The 14774-nt window shown below is 40.2% G+C and overlaps 1 protein-coding gene across 2 annotated transcripts in view; it reads right to left on the bottom strand.

Moving 5' to 3' along the window:
* The window catches only part of LOC131064116 (uric acid-xanthine permease), a 307219-nt gene that overhangs the window by 100589 nt on the left and 191856 nt on the right, over positions 1-14774 (bottom strand). For both annotated transcript variants that reach the window (XM_057998146.2, XM_057998145.2), the window contains exon 8: positions 1193-1309. In XM_057998146.2, the coding sequence (XP_057854129.2) occupies positions 1193-1309 (117 nt within the window). The remainder of the gene's footprint in view (positions 1-1192; positions 1310-14774) is intronic.

The raw sequence follows: 14774 nt of genomic DNA, 5'->3' as shown, positions 1-14774 counted from the left end.
ATAATCTAGGCTTGCCAACACTAGTGTCTTCTTGAGTGCATCTTTAATTTCTAGAAAAGGAATCACTTGATTCCTTGTCCCAACTTGATGATTGTCTATTTTTCAACACTTTGGAGATGGCCTTCATTTCCTCCGAAAAGTTAGAAATGAACCTCCTAACAAAGTTAATCTGACCAAAGAATGATTGGACTTCCTTGACTGTTTTGGGCTGAGGAATGACGTCAATTGCTTTGAAACATTCTGAATCTATCCTCACCCCGTCCTTAGACATAATGTGTCCAAGAAGATTGCCTCTTCCCACACCAAAAATGCATGTTTTGGAATTCAAATATATCTTTTATACTCTAAACACCTTTGGAAGATTAACTCCAAGTGCTTGCAATGATCATTTGATCCTTGGGGTATGCAATCAAATCATCTTGGTAGACAACAATGATTTCATTTATGAGGCTTGCAAAGCTGACACACATGCCTCTTTGAAATCAAGCCCCTGCATTCTTCAAATCGAATGGCATCCAAACATAAACAAAGGCTCCCTATGACATTATGAAGATTGTCCTATGCTGCTCAGATTCCTTGACTGTGACCTGATTGTAACCCTAGAAACCATCCATCATAGACAATAGCATTAGACCTTGTTACATGCTTACTATAGAAAAAAATTAAATGGACACGGGTTTATCTTAATATCTATGCAATTCAGTATTTTGGTCATGCTCTGAGGATTTTACAAAGTTCTTCCAATTATGACAATGCATACAATGTTTTTCTCAGTAAAAATCCAATATTAATACACATAATTTATAAGCATGTGTGAAAATACATGCATTCATTAGAGATGTAATTCGGGGATTTTCTCTTTCAATATTTCTTAGATTGATTTCTTTGAATCAGGGTAGTAATCTGTGTCTTATGGAGATATCCCACTCTCATGGATCATAGTGTTTTGGTAGAAAAGAATGCACTCAATAATATTTGATAGTCTAATATTCTGAAGTGATGCCATCTTTCATTTTGTAAATTATGCCTCGTAATATAAATATCTTCAACTATTTTTTCGAAAAGAAAAAATAATTGATATATTGTAGGAGGGAATGGGATAATTTTTACCTTAAAATGATGATTTTTAAAATAATTTTAAAAAGATCCTTGTACAGAAAAAACAACTACTAAAATTAAGATCTCTAGCTACCTCTGGGAGGACGCCATAACAAATATCTCTGCATGACTGCAACTGACAATTATCTTCACAGTGAGTGACATGTACTAATGATGCCACAAGCATGCCAATTGCTAGTCCAATTATAACCTGTGTTCAAGAAACAATATACAAGGTATTATCCACATATTTACCATATTTTTAGAATAGACAAATGCAAATTACTCATGTATATCATCAAAGCCATTGGCTCTTATCAAATAGATTTCAAGGTTCACCATTCAAAATGTCTTCAGACAATGCCTTTTTTAACACAAGATCTATATTTCTCTTTATTAGGTAAAAATTTAAAAGCTTAGACATGCATAATGGTACTAAAACCAATTCTAAAAGTAATGTCCCCTCTCTAGGCCTCAATTGTTGAAAGTCGTTAGCCTATTATTTATCCTTGTGGGCTAACGCAAATGAAGTAGGGGACACTGGAGTAAATAATTAATTAAATGCAAAAAACTCTTAAGTCATACTTAAAAGCATTTAATTAATTATTTTTTATTTGTTATGGCACCCAAATTTGAAATAAATGAAATATTTTAATATTTATTTGTATTGCTTTGTTGAATGGGCATATGTTTAAGGATGCCATAAAGAGTTATTCCGATATTTTCTTTCTTCCTACTACTTGATGTTGAAGTGGACTTCAAAAAATGAAACTTTTCCTTATGTGCAGTGTGGGTAGTGAGGGGCTTTATGGTATTAAATGAGTTTGTTAAGTTTGGTGGGATGGAGGGAAAGAAATAGGGAGCTTTTGTGATGGATTCATCATCTCGGTGCATGAGAAGAGATGAGTTTTTTAGTAGAGTTTCGACTTGAAGAGCTCTAGGAGAGCTTTTGGTTTCTAGAGGACATCGTCTTCGTGGGTGAAAGATCTCACCAAGAAAGGGGTTGAATTGTCCTATTCAAAGGCAATACGTGGGTCTCAGATTTGGTGATTTTGTGGTAAAGTTCGTAAAAGTCACAAGAAATGAATTATTATCGATGAAAAGGTGAAAGAAAACTAGGGTGTGATGCTTTCTTAATTTGTGAGCCTGGGTTCCTTACGGCTGGGCAATTATTTCCTCATTGCAGCTGTCAAGGGTTTAAAATTGAATACTCTTTCAAGTGGAAATCAATAAGAGGTTTGAAAAAAGACAGATCTGTTTGTTTTTTAGTGCCAGCACTAAAGATGACGAGGCATTAAAAAAAATTAAAAAACAGTAAAAATGGAACCCTTGAAGTATTGTCATGGGAAATTTTATTAATGTTTTTGCTGGGTGATTATTTCCTATTCGAAGCTTGGAAGTTTCAGAAAAAGGTAACTTTTCAGGAAGAGACAAATTCAGAAAAACAAACAGACACCTCCAAATAACCAGATTTAACACTATCAGCTATTTAAGCACAATATTTGTAAGAATCTAGTGTGATCTTCAAGGATAGCTAGATTTTCATGCTATTAAACATAAATTCAGAATTTTGACATTCATTCACTAATTGTTTAATAACTGAACTGAGCATATGAGAGGGTTCAGATTAACCATGCAAAGGGAATGACAATCAATCAGTCCTTAATGGTATGAACAATGAGGATTCTATCAGATGTTTATCCTAAAAATGCTATTGAAAAATAAAAGACATAATAGAATAATTTAAATGGTGAAGGAGACCATGCACTCACAAAAAAATGAAAACAGCCTTAATTTTCCATTAACCCTGTGTAAATTTCGCCAGAGCTTCAGCAACAATCCTTGAACTTCTTACAAAAATAAGGGAAAACCAGTCCCAAATAGATTTCCAAAAATAGATGAATGGCCAAGATTTAAACTAAACAAATGGCCCAGATTCATCTGTACAAAAAGGTACCCATAACCATAAATAGAAGGTAAATATCAGCAACCACCCAAAGGGGAGCAATAACTACCTAAAAAAGGGAATTAAAAACTATCCATAACAATTCAAAAAGTGCATATGCATAGAGTTTAAAGTTTACAGCTGACTTGGCAGTCAAATATGAACTTTTGGCCAAAAAGTACTTTTTCAAAAAAAAAAAAACGCATTTTTAAGAAAGCACTTTTTCCAATCCAACTACATATCCCTTTACTAAAAATTGATCCTCGCCATGCAAATACTCTTTCCAAAGGTCCCAACCTGCTGCACGTTCTTCACGGTCATACTCTTGAAACCTGATGCAAAGCTGGAATAGCACTGTGAACTGAGGCATAGGGGGGTGACGTATCTTATATTGCATGCCTTCCAAATGACGATCTAGGTGTTTTAAACCATCCTGCCAGCTGGACCGATTAACCTCAAAACGCAAAATGTCCGAATGTAATTTACCGGCAAAATTCAGGTCCTCAGTGGAGTAGGCGATCTTATTTGTTCTCAATCTTTCCTCCCAGTCCGGTTGCACTATGTCATCGAACAGATCATTCTTCCAACCAAAAACCATTGATCAGAGGATTATCTTGCCGAGTTCCTCCATGTTCTTCAAAATTTGGTTGCATTCCGCCTGCTCTTTGTCAATGGTTTCTCTTGTCGCACTCTTCATGGTGATGGTCCAATACCATTCTTTAAAAATGTTGATGTCATGGGGGTCCATGATGGCGGGCAATGCAGGAATTTGTGCTGGGGTCCAAAAGAGAGCCCTTGCGAGAGGAAGACTTGTAGCAACCACCTCATGGACTTTGAGGCATTCCTGCTTCACCTCGAGCAGTTTGACCAAAATGGTCTCTCGATAGTGGGCCATTTCCTTTACCTCTCCAATGATTTGTTCTCCCCTCTATTTAATGCTTCGCATCCATTCCTTGACGGCCTTGGCGGTATCTCATACTCCCTCAAATTTTGTGGTGGTCCTTTGCGCCAATGCTGTAGGGGGAATATGGGACTCGGGGGCATAATGCAATGGTCTTAGGAGTTGATCAATGTACCCCTCAACTTGCTTAGCACAAACTTGATACATGTCCTTCTTAGCAGTTATCTCTTCGAGTTGCCTGAGCATGTTTTGCACAAAGTCCTTGAACTCCTCCCTTTTCTTGTTCCTTGGTGGCTCATCTGATTGGGACGGTTGTGATTCTATAATCAGCCAGTGTAACTTGATTTGCTGGCTTATCGACAGGCAGGGTGGCGATATGGAGGGTACGGTTCCTTTGTTCATCTTTGGTTATCCAGGAATACGCTTTAGGCTTTTTCTTCCCCTTGGACTTTGCTTCGCCTATGCGAGAGAAGATGTCCTCCAAGTCGATATGTGGCTTGGTGGCTGCCTTTCACTGAGCTCGAGCAACTAACCAATCTTGAGGTATAGTCTGTCTTGATGCTATGGTTAAGTTCCCACTCTGCTCTTTAATGTTTTCAGCTGGCTCATTGCATATTTGCAGCTGCTCTGTTACAGGAGGAGTGGAGGAAGTGTCAAGTCCTTTGCTTGCAGCTGAATTCTCTCCTACTTTGTTGAACAACTATCTGGTATCTTCATGTGATGGTTGTTCTTCAGTCCTTTCAGGCTCGTGGGTTTCATCTGTCCTTTGCTCTCCTTCAACAGTGGAGTCATCCTTGGCAGTATTATGCAGTTGCAATTCATGGCGGCTCCCTTGGGTGGGTTCATGCACCTCAAGCCCTTGAATGGATGGAATTTCTTCTTCCTCCACTTGATTCTCAGGTTCGGTAGACTCAATGACCTTCACCTCTGCATTTAGCATGTCTTGTGCAGGAGGATCATCAGCTCCGAATGCATCAATATCGCTCTGGGAAGGCGGAGCAGGTATATAATCTAGTTCTATTACATCATCAGATGAACTGGGGTCTTTTGATGATGAAGTGACCTTGATCTCCTAATAGGGATCTTCTCCCTTGTCCTTTTAGATGTCCGAGTCCCTCTGCTGGCTTTCGCCTTCTTCCTTTTTTCAGGCTTTTCAACCTCTTCCTTAGGTGCACTCAAGGTTCCCTCATCTTCAGAGGATAGAGAATCAAGGCTACCCATCATTTGGTGGGTAAATTGGACTCCCTCATGAATTAAGCGCTCAATCTGCTAGTGTAACCACTAATCAGTGTACCTTCCTGGGGCTGCCATAACCGCCTCAGAATCAGTGATTGGATCTTGTGACCAATCGATGCCTAGCAACAGATGTCTTACTGTCTCAAATTTCCGGAATTGTAAGCAATTTCCAAAATCTATTAGCTGATCCGGGACCCAACGATATTCATAGAGTCGCATTTGCTGCACACTCAGCCTTGAATATTCGCGCCATCGGACTTCGTAGTCATCAGAGCAATTCTTCCAATAATCTTCAACTGACTCCTTTGCTCTGTAGCGCCTGCCGTAGGCTCTCTTCGCCAGATTGTCATGATCGAAACATTTCCTTGGGAAATGTTCTTGTAGGCCGTACGAGGCTAGCTCAGCAAGGGATTCTTCTGCATGACCTGGATTCTTCAAATGGACATCAAGGTTACCTATAATCATACGGAAGGCGAATCCGGACTGCTTCTTGTCTTTGAGTAGATTGTTCACTGGACGTGCCTGCCTTGCAACTTCCAGAAGAACTATTTTGTCGGTTGGATATCGTGGAAGTCGAAAAGGAGAGCCTTCAAAGCCAACTATTCAGATGTAGAAGAATCTTGGGAACTGAATGAACCAGGCACCATACCTCTGTACCAGAATGGTAGCTTGCTCTGAAAGCCTTATGTGTAGTCCCCCTTGCATCAACCTGACTAGGCGCATTGTGAAGGCGTCATTGATACGCTCATACTGACTAACTGCATAGGTAGGGTTGTTCTTTTCCCTTTGAGCTATGTCTTGATAATGTAATTGTGGGTAGCAATCATATACCTTCACCTGATTGGGCCCATTCCCAATTTCACCCTTCATGATTAAACCTGGCAGTGGCTGGTTTTTGGTGAACATATAGACTAGATAGGATGTCATGGTAAAGTACTTTTTCTCCTCAAGTTTGACCAACTGGGTATGGATGTTGTCACTTATGATCTGGGCCCAGTCGAACTTGGATTTCTCGACGAAGACCTGCTCTGTAAAGTAAAACATCCACTCTTCAAAGTAGTTAGATTGGGGGAGTCCCATAACCCTACTGAGCAATGTGACCATATCTCCATGCTAATTGTGAAAGTCGCTTCTGGGGGTCTTTTTCCCAATTTTGATGCTTGGGGTCTTCTCTCCTTGTACCACTCCTCATATATCAATGTTTTGCATTTGGCAGGGTTCATATCATACGCCACTTGCGCTTCATCTATAGTTGTTGCTATGGGGTTGTTCGGGAAGGGGATGTCAAATGCATCGCCAATAGCCTCAGGAGTGAAGTCGGCGAGGACCATATTATCAAGGAGCACCAATCTGGTGTTTGGTTGGTAATGCCAGGCAGCCTCTACTACCAGCTCATAATTTTGCACTGACAGGGGAAATTCTACTGCTTGGGCGATGCCACTTTCCATCATCCGCCTAGGCCTGCCATAGGCGTTAGGGGAGAATACTCTATTTCTGAAATCTTGAATATCAATGTGGCCTAGGTCAGTATCACCTACATTTTCCCATATACTTTGAACTTTTGATTCCCTCAGTCCTCCTCTCTGATACTGATATTTCATCTTTTTGACTTTGCGAGGGATGTCTGATTTGGATGCTCAGGACGTTTCGACTGCACCAAGTGTCTTTGAGGACTCTACCGCAGATTTAGGCATCTATCCTGCACAGCTGGACGCGGATTACAAGACAAGATAAAGGAAACAAAATGGGCTAGATAAAAGGGATACATTAGCATACAAGGATTAATTGAAAACCGAATTTTGAAGAAAGCATGATACATTAGCTAAAGAGCTTGATTGATTTAGACATGAACATTACTAAGCTCTTTGATTAAAAAATTTACTTATTCGGCTGCGGTTCAATTACTTGGGCGATTTCGACTGCTAAATTTGCACTTAGACATTTTAAGATCAATTTTCAAAAATGGATGAGTTTTAAATATTCCCCAAGTCTAAAAATGCATTTCTTGTTAGCTCCTAGGAACAAACTCTGATTTCAATTGCTTTGCCTGATGCTTTTCAAATGGGAAAAGATGCGGTTTAAGGATTTAATCATTTGATCAATTTTGCACAAACCCATCTATCCAATTTTGCATACATTTTAAATTATTCTAAGAGAGACAAAGCAAACTTACCTGGCGAAATAAATGGTGTCAATCTGCACAATCTGGCCTGCAGGATTGATTTACTTTTGAAATTTGAAAAATGCCTCTCTTATGCCCTACGCTTTTGAAAAGACAAATGCACAACTTGCAAATTTAGAATGGGTGAGTTCTGCAATTTCAAATTTTAATAGTTAACTCTATGTCTTATTTCGCGCCTAGGTTTGGAGAAAAAATGCAGTTTTGAAGATTTAAACTTAGCAGTTTTTTTACCTTTGTGATTTTGACTCCTGCTGCAAGCTCTTTCTTCGCAATTTTAGTGGTATACTTTGGAGTTATTGCAATGTTTTCAAACTTTTACCTCGCATTTTTCTCTCCCAACGGCATCAAACTTGGGCGTTTAAAAACCTTCTAAACCTTCAAACTTCTGCGATTACCTTGGGCATTTTGAATGGCTTTATGGCGTTTTCTTTAAACTTCGAACTTCTGTGGTTTTGCCCTATGGCGAACTTCGGCAAATGGAGAGGGGAGTTTGTGAAAACTTTTAAAATTTCCAACACTTTAAAAAATCACGATTTTACCTCTAGGCACGATTTCGGGGTTTGAGGGGTTTATGCAAACTTTGGTGATTTGGATCTTGCAAACTCTACTCCTTTCGCGGTTTTCCTTACTTCGGGATTTTGGACGTGGTTGCTAGGTTCATAAACAAGTCGTGATTTTACCTCATAGGGCGATCTTCAGCAACTAAGGGAAATTTTGGTGACTTTGCATTTTATGCAAATGATATAAACCATCGAGACTTTGCCCTCACACGAACTTCGGCAAATGCAGAGGGTTTGAAAACCATTTACTGGGCAATTTACCTCATAGCGCGAACTTCGGCAAATGGAGAGGGTTTGAAAACCATTTACTTCTAACACATAAAAAATTGCGATTTTGGGGGGTTTTTTCAAACTTCGGTGTTTTTAAGCTTTTTGCAAACTTTTTAACTTTCTGCATGTTATCCAATATTGGCAAATTTCGAGGTTTCTAGGCACTTTGCAAACTTTTTAACTTTTTGCATTTTATCCAATACTGGCGAATTTCGGGGATTTCACCCATTTTGTAAATTTCTTAAAAACCTTTGCAATTTTCCCCCTTAGTGTGAATTTCAGGATTTTGGGAGGTTTTGTCAACTTTTGACATTTTAACAATTTTTTCTCCCTTCTATGTCCTTTGGTGAAAATTGGCACTTTGGGTCCTTCTGCGACCTTTAGATGTTTCATTTTTTATTTGGGGGATTTTGCAAGCCTCGGCCATTTCTTACCCAACTCAGGCGATTTTACAAGTATAAACGATCTCTTGGAATTTTAATGCTCGAACGTTAAACTCATCTTGCGGATTCCCAGGCTTCCGCTCATGACATCATCATTTCCTAGATTGATTACGGACACACTCAAAAAAGGATGCGAGACACCCTACGCAAAACTCAACAAGGCAAAGGCGAAAAGACCAAAGAAGAAGAGGGGGACCCTGTCGGTGACAGGGAGCGTGTGCAACGCACAACAGAGTGGTGTATGGAGATTGAGGTGGCAACCTCAATAGGTGGAGTTGATTGTCTTAAACCAGTGGCTATCCTTGGAGGCAAGCCAAAGTGGTTCAAACCTTGGAGGTCTTAATAGCAAAACCCCCTACTAAGTTCCATTGGATGGGCTTGAGTAGTTGAAGGGATAAGGAAGACAAGTCACTCGAGAAGGTGTATTGAATCAACCTCCAAGACTCTTTTCATCACTTGTGGTCACTCCCATTGACCCCTTGAACCCATGACATAGTGCTTCCTTTGCCTAGTCAAATCCCCAATCCATCTTGACAACACTTCCTTTTCCCTCTTGAGAGTCCGATCAACCTGTGATGCACTTCCTTTGACCTCATAGAAGCCTGATCAAGGTAGAAGTCCTTTGAAATTTTGATCAAGGAAGATTGTTTGATGTTTTGCAGTGATTTGAGAGATGTTGAGCTTGAGCAAACAAGGTACGTACATTTGAAGAGACGGTTTTTGACCCCCAAAATCTCCGATCAGCATGGTACCACTTCCTTTGGGGTTCCAAATCCACTTCCTTTAAGGTCCCAAATCCGCGAACTTCCTTTGGGGTGCCATATCCACGACCTTAGACCTAGCACTTCCTTTGACCCCTGGAATCGTGACCTTCCTTTGATGCATTTCCTTTGACCTCCCAGAATAGTAAACTTCCTTTGAGGCATTTCCTTTGCCCTTCCAAAACTGCGACCTTCCTTTGACATTATCTCCTTTTCCCAACCAAGGCATTGACATCACTTCCTTTGCCCTATGAGATCCACGAACTTCTTTTGCCACTTGAAACCAATGCAAATCAGGTATGTATTAGGCCTGACTCAAGTATGTAAGTATCAAGAGATATGCCTCATTAATTTACAACTTGTGATGAGTTACAAGATCAACCAGCTAAGGTGGTGCCCTGGTCATCACTTATCCAATCATATAAATTCAAGCTAAGGTGTTGTTGTGCGTTGCACATACTCCCTGTCGCCGACAGGGTTCCCTTCTTTGGTTTTCAGCCTTCGTCCTATGTGGAGAGTCTCACATTTTGATTGCCCAAAATCAATCCAAGGGAGACCTAGTTATAGCATAAGCCTGAGAATCTACTAGATGGGCAAGAGCGCCTAAGTTCCAAACCTTGCGAAATGGCCATTTGGGCCGATTTTCGCCATGAAGTAAAGCGTTAAAGTTGTAAACTTTTCAAAATCGATATTTGCCCCGAAATTCGCCAAGTGCCAACGAAACGTCTAAAAACTTTTGCAAAATGGCCTTCTAGGCCGAAATTCGACGAGTAAGTTAAAATGTCAAAATGTTCAAAGTTTACAAAAGTGCCTTTTAGGCCGATTTTCGCCAAAAGGGAGCTAAATGTCAATTTCATAAAACCCTTTCAAAGCACCCAAGTTGGCCGATTTTCAAGGGTCAAAGGGCAAGCGTAAAATTGTAAACCTTTTCAAAAACACACAGTTGACCGATTTTCGCCAAATTAAAGTAAGGCGTTAAAAACCAAAAAAAAGGGCTTGCAAAATGCGCGTTTAGGCTGAATTTCGCAAGAAGTGCGAAAGGGATAAAGCGTTGTCACATTAAACCTTTTTCGCTTCGTGGGCCGAAAGGAGGTAAGGCGTTAAGTTTTAAGGGTTTTCAAAATCACTCCGTGAGCCGAATTTCAAGAGAAATGAGAATTCCGGGAGCCAAATGAAGCGCTAAGTTTCATATAACATTTTACAAAGACCCAGATCACCCAAGTTTCGCCTGAAGGTAAAACATTAAGTAAAGCTTTTCGAAATTCCCTTATTGGCCTAAACCACAAATCATGTCAAAGGCTATTTCATCAAAGTTGTCTCTTACCCCGGAAAATGCAAGTAATGTGATGGGCATTGAGGATCGTTGAGTTTGCAGAAGGTTGTGTGAACCCGAAAATGGGCAAATAAAGAATCGCCCAGCATCCAAAATCGCAAAGTAGTTGGAGGGCATTTTTTTTTAAAAGTTTTCAGAACGACCCTGCAGGCCAAATTTGCACAAAGCCCTTCTAACCCGAAGTTTGGGGAGATCGCAGGATTGAAACCTTGTTTGCTAGGTAAGCTCGCTTTATCTCCTTTAAAATCATTTAAAATGACTGGTCACTGTGTTTAAGCAGATAATGAAGAATTAATCAAATGGTGAAACTTTGTAGACCACAATTTTCTTTTTGAAAGGCATCAAGCAAAGCACAACAACAAAGTCTGTCAAGAAAATTAACCCAGGAATGCAAAATTCAGACTTGGGGAAATTTTGAACATTTTGAAAACTGATGCAGAGGATGGAGGATGTGGTTGCAATCTTGCAAACTAAAGTATAATATGGACCCAAACTCCAACACTCCTATGGTGTTTCAAATGCTCAAAGTGCCTCAATAGGCTCAAAACTTGTCTTCACCTTAATCAGGTGTTTCCTCCACCTCCACACACATCAAACAACTTCAACTAACATGTCTCTAAGGTTTTCAAACCCTCAACGCATCAACTAATACAAAAACCCAAATCTAGCCCTTCACTAGGCCTAGTTTCCTAGTAGCCTGCTCGACTGTTTTTGGCTCTTTTCACACACATTTCCCAAAACACCAACCAATGTTATGACTGATTTAGATACCCAATATCAACCTCTATCAACACCCAAAATATTGCCTATGGTTGTTTTGGAACAAAGCCTTCAAAAAACTGCTGTCCCTTGTCACCGTGAGGGCTAATTAGGTCACTTTTGTGAAGGAAGTACCCTCCAAACTCACTTCCAGACTTAACCCTTCCGTACAGTCTCTTGTTATGTTCCCAAACCAAGGATTTTTCAGGTTTTAAGTTCTGGTTGCACTCCTAGATACCCAAACTCCAAAAACCTCACTAAATCAACCTTACAACTAGGGCTTTCTCAAAATCCCACCTCCAGTCACTTCTGAGGCTCAACCAAAGTTCAAACACCTTCACAATGGTGTGTCTAGACACTTCAATGCATAAAATACCTCCCTTGTTTAATTAGATTCTCTTCTGCTACACTCTAGCCTTCATTTTCACTCATTTTTAGTCACTTTTCTTCAACTTTCATGTAACTTTCATGGTGTACACCTGCACTCTTCACTCCTTCCTCTCAATCAAAGGTTAAGAAATTATTGTACATGTTATTAGGCATCCATCCTATGAGAATCAGACCTGTACATTCATAGGATGGATCCACACATGCTTGTAGTCTCACAAATTAGTGAGAAATCCCTGGTTTTCCTGGGACAGTCAGCAATAAATGTAAATATGCAACTTTCAAGACTTCAAAATGCACTCAAAAACATGAAAGGAACAACAAATTAACTCTCCATGTACAGCACTGGTGATCCTTTAGTCTATCAATGCAAAGAAAGCATAAGAAGACAAGGATTTGACAAGAAATAAACAGTTTTTTATTAATTTTCTAAGACAGTCCGTACAAGTCCGTACCAGCATCATCCAACCACACAAAAATGATGTTAGGGACTTTATAAAACCTTCCCCAGCCAATCTCCAATTGATTAGAGTGATTAAAATGTTTAAACAACTCCAAAACTTAATTCCCACCAAAACTGGAACTAGCTGTTGGAAGTCCAATTTTTGAATTTAAACTTCATTTTTAATGCATTCAATCAACTAAACCTCTCAAATCAATGGGTTTTAATCATGATATGATCATTTAAAGCATACTAGACCCTTATTCAACCTATCTAGACTCCTAGGCATCATTAACCCAAGTACATTGCATTTTGGTCCTAGGGCCTTTATCGGGACCTTTAGGACTTTTACACATTACATATGATTTATTGCTTTCAAAAGCCATTATTGGCTCTAAAACTCTCCAATCAACTTGATTTGCTTCATAAAACCTTCCTGGTATCTTCATTGTCTTCATGGTTTTGTTGGTTGGCCTGGGTGCTCCTGCACCAAAAACTAAACCGCAGCCAAGTAGCAGATTTTAAACAAAGAACTTAATAGCATTTCACTTCCAATTTAATCGGGCTCTTGTGTTGAAGCATCGTACTTTCTTCTAATTCCAATTTTCCATTGATCCTTATGAGCTAACATCATCCTCTATTTCGATTGGCCTGTTTGTTTCCTTCATCTCATCTCGTAATCCGTGTCCAGTTGTGCAGGATAAATGCCTAAATCTACGGTAGAATCCTCAAAGACGCCTGGTGCAACCGGAACATCTCAGGTCTCTAAATCTGACATTCCCCATAAAGGCGAGAAGATGAAATACCAATACCAAAGAGAAGGAATGAGGGAGTCAAAAGTCCAAAGCATATGGGAAAACATAGGCGATACTGAATTGGGCCACATAGACATTCAGGACTTTAGAGACCGGGTATATTCTCCTAACGCCTATGGCAAGCCTAGGCGGATGATGGAAAGTGGTATCGCTCAGGCAGCAAGATTTCCCCCATCAGTGCAGAATTATGAGCTAGTAAATTAGGCTGCCTGACATTATCAGCTAGAGACCAGATTAGTGGTTCTAGAAAATATGGTCCTAGCTGACTTCACACCTAAGGCCATTGGCGAAGCATTCGACATCTCGTTCTCAAATAATTCGATTGCTACAACCATAGATGAAGCACAAGTTGCTTATTGCATGAATCCTGCTAAATGTAGGACACTGATAAACGAAGAATGGTATAAAGAGAGAAGGCCTCCGAGTATTAGAATCAATAAAAGGATACCCAGAAGCAACCTTCATAACGAGCATGGTGACATGGTCACCTTACTCAGCCGGATTATAGGACTCCCTCAGTCTAACCTTTTTCAAGAGTGGATGTTCTACTTTACAGAGCAGGTCTTTGCTGAAAAATCCAAGTTCGACTGGGCCCAGATCATCAATGATAATATCCATACCCAGCTGATTGAACTTGAAGAAAAGAAGTACTTCACCATGACCTCTTACCTGGTTTATATGTTCGCCCGACACCAACCACTGACAGGATTAATCAAGAAAGGTGAAATTGGGAACGAGCCCAATCAGGTAAAGGTGTACGACTATTATCCTCAACTAAACTACTATGACATAGCTCAGAGGGAAAAGAACAATCCTGCTTCTGCAATTGGTCACTATGAGCGTGTCAATGACGCTTTCATAATGCACCTAGTCAGGTTGATGCAGGGGGGATTGCACATAAGGCTCTCAGAGCAGGCTACCATTTTGGTACAAAAGTACAGCGCCTGGTTTATTCAATTCCCTAGGTTCACCTATATCAAAATAGTCGGCTTTGAGGGTGCTCCGTTCCAACTTCCACGCTATCCGACGAACAAAATAGTTCTTATGGAAGTTCCAAGGCAAGTGCATCCAGCGGGCAGCTTACTCAGGGATAAGAAATAGTCTGGATTCACCTTCCCTATGGTTTTGGGTAACCTCGATGTGCATTTAAAGAATTCAGTGCATGTCGATGAGTCACTTGCTGAATTAGCATCTTATGGCCTACAGGAACATTTCCCAAGGAAATGTTTTGATCATGACAATTTGGCAAAAAGAGCTTATGGCAGGCGTTACAGAGCAAAGGAATCAATTGAGGACTACTGGAAGAATTGTTCTAATGACTATGAGGTCCAACAACGTGAGTATTCCAGGCTAAGTGTCCAGCAGATGCGGCTTTATGAATACCATCGGGTCCCAGATCAAGTGACAGATTCTGGCAATTGCTTGCAGGTTCAGGAGTTTGAGGCAGTAAAGTACCTCTTGTCGGGCATTGATTGGTCTCACAATCCGATTACTGATTTTGAGGCAGTTATGGCAGCTCCAAGGAGGTACATCGATCATTGGTTACACCAACAGATTGAGAGACTAACCCATGAAGGAATTCAATTCACATACCATATGATGGGCAGTCTCGATTCCCAGTCTTCGGAAGATGAGGGAACCT

This window comes from Cryptomeria japonica, chromosome 5 (genome assembly GCF_030272615.1).
Source record: "Cryptomeria japonica chromosome 5, Sugi_1.0, whole genome shotgun sequence".
NCBI lineage: Eukaryota > Viridiplantae > Streptophyta > Pinopsida > Cupressales > Cupressaceae > Cryptomeria > Cryptomeria japonica.
This window is presented reverse-complemented; position numbering and strand designations above follow the sequence as displayed.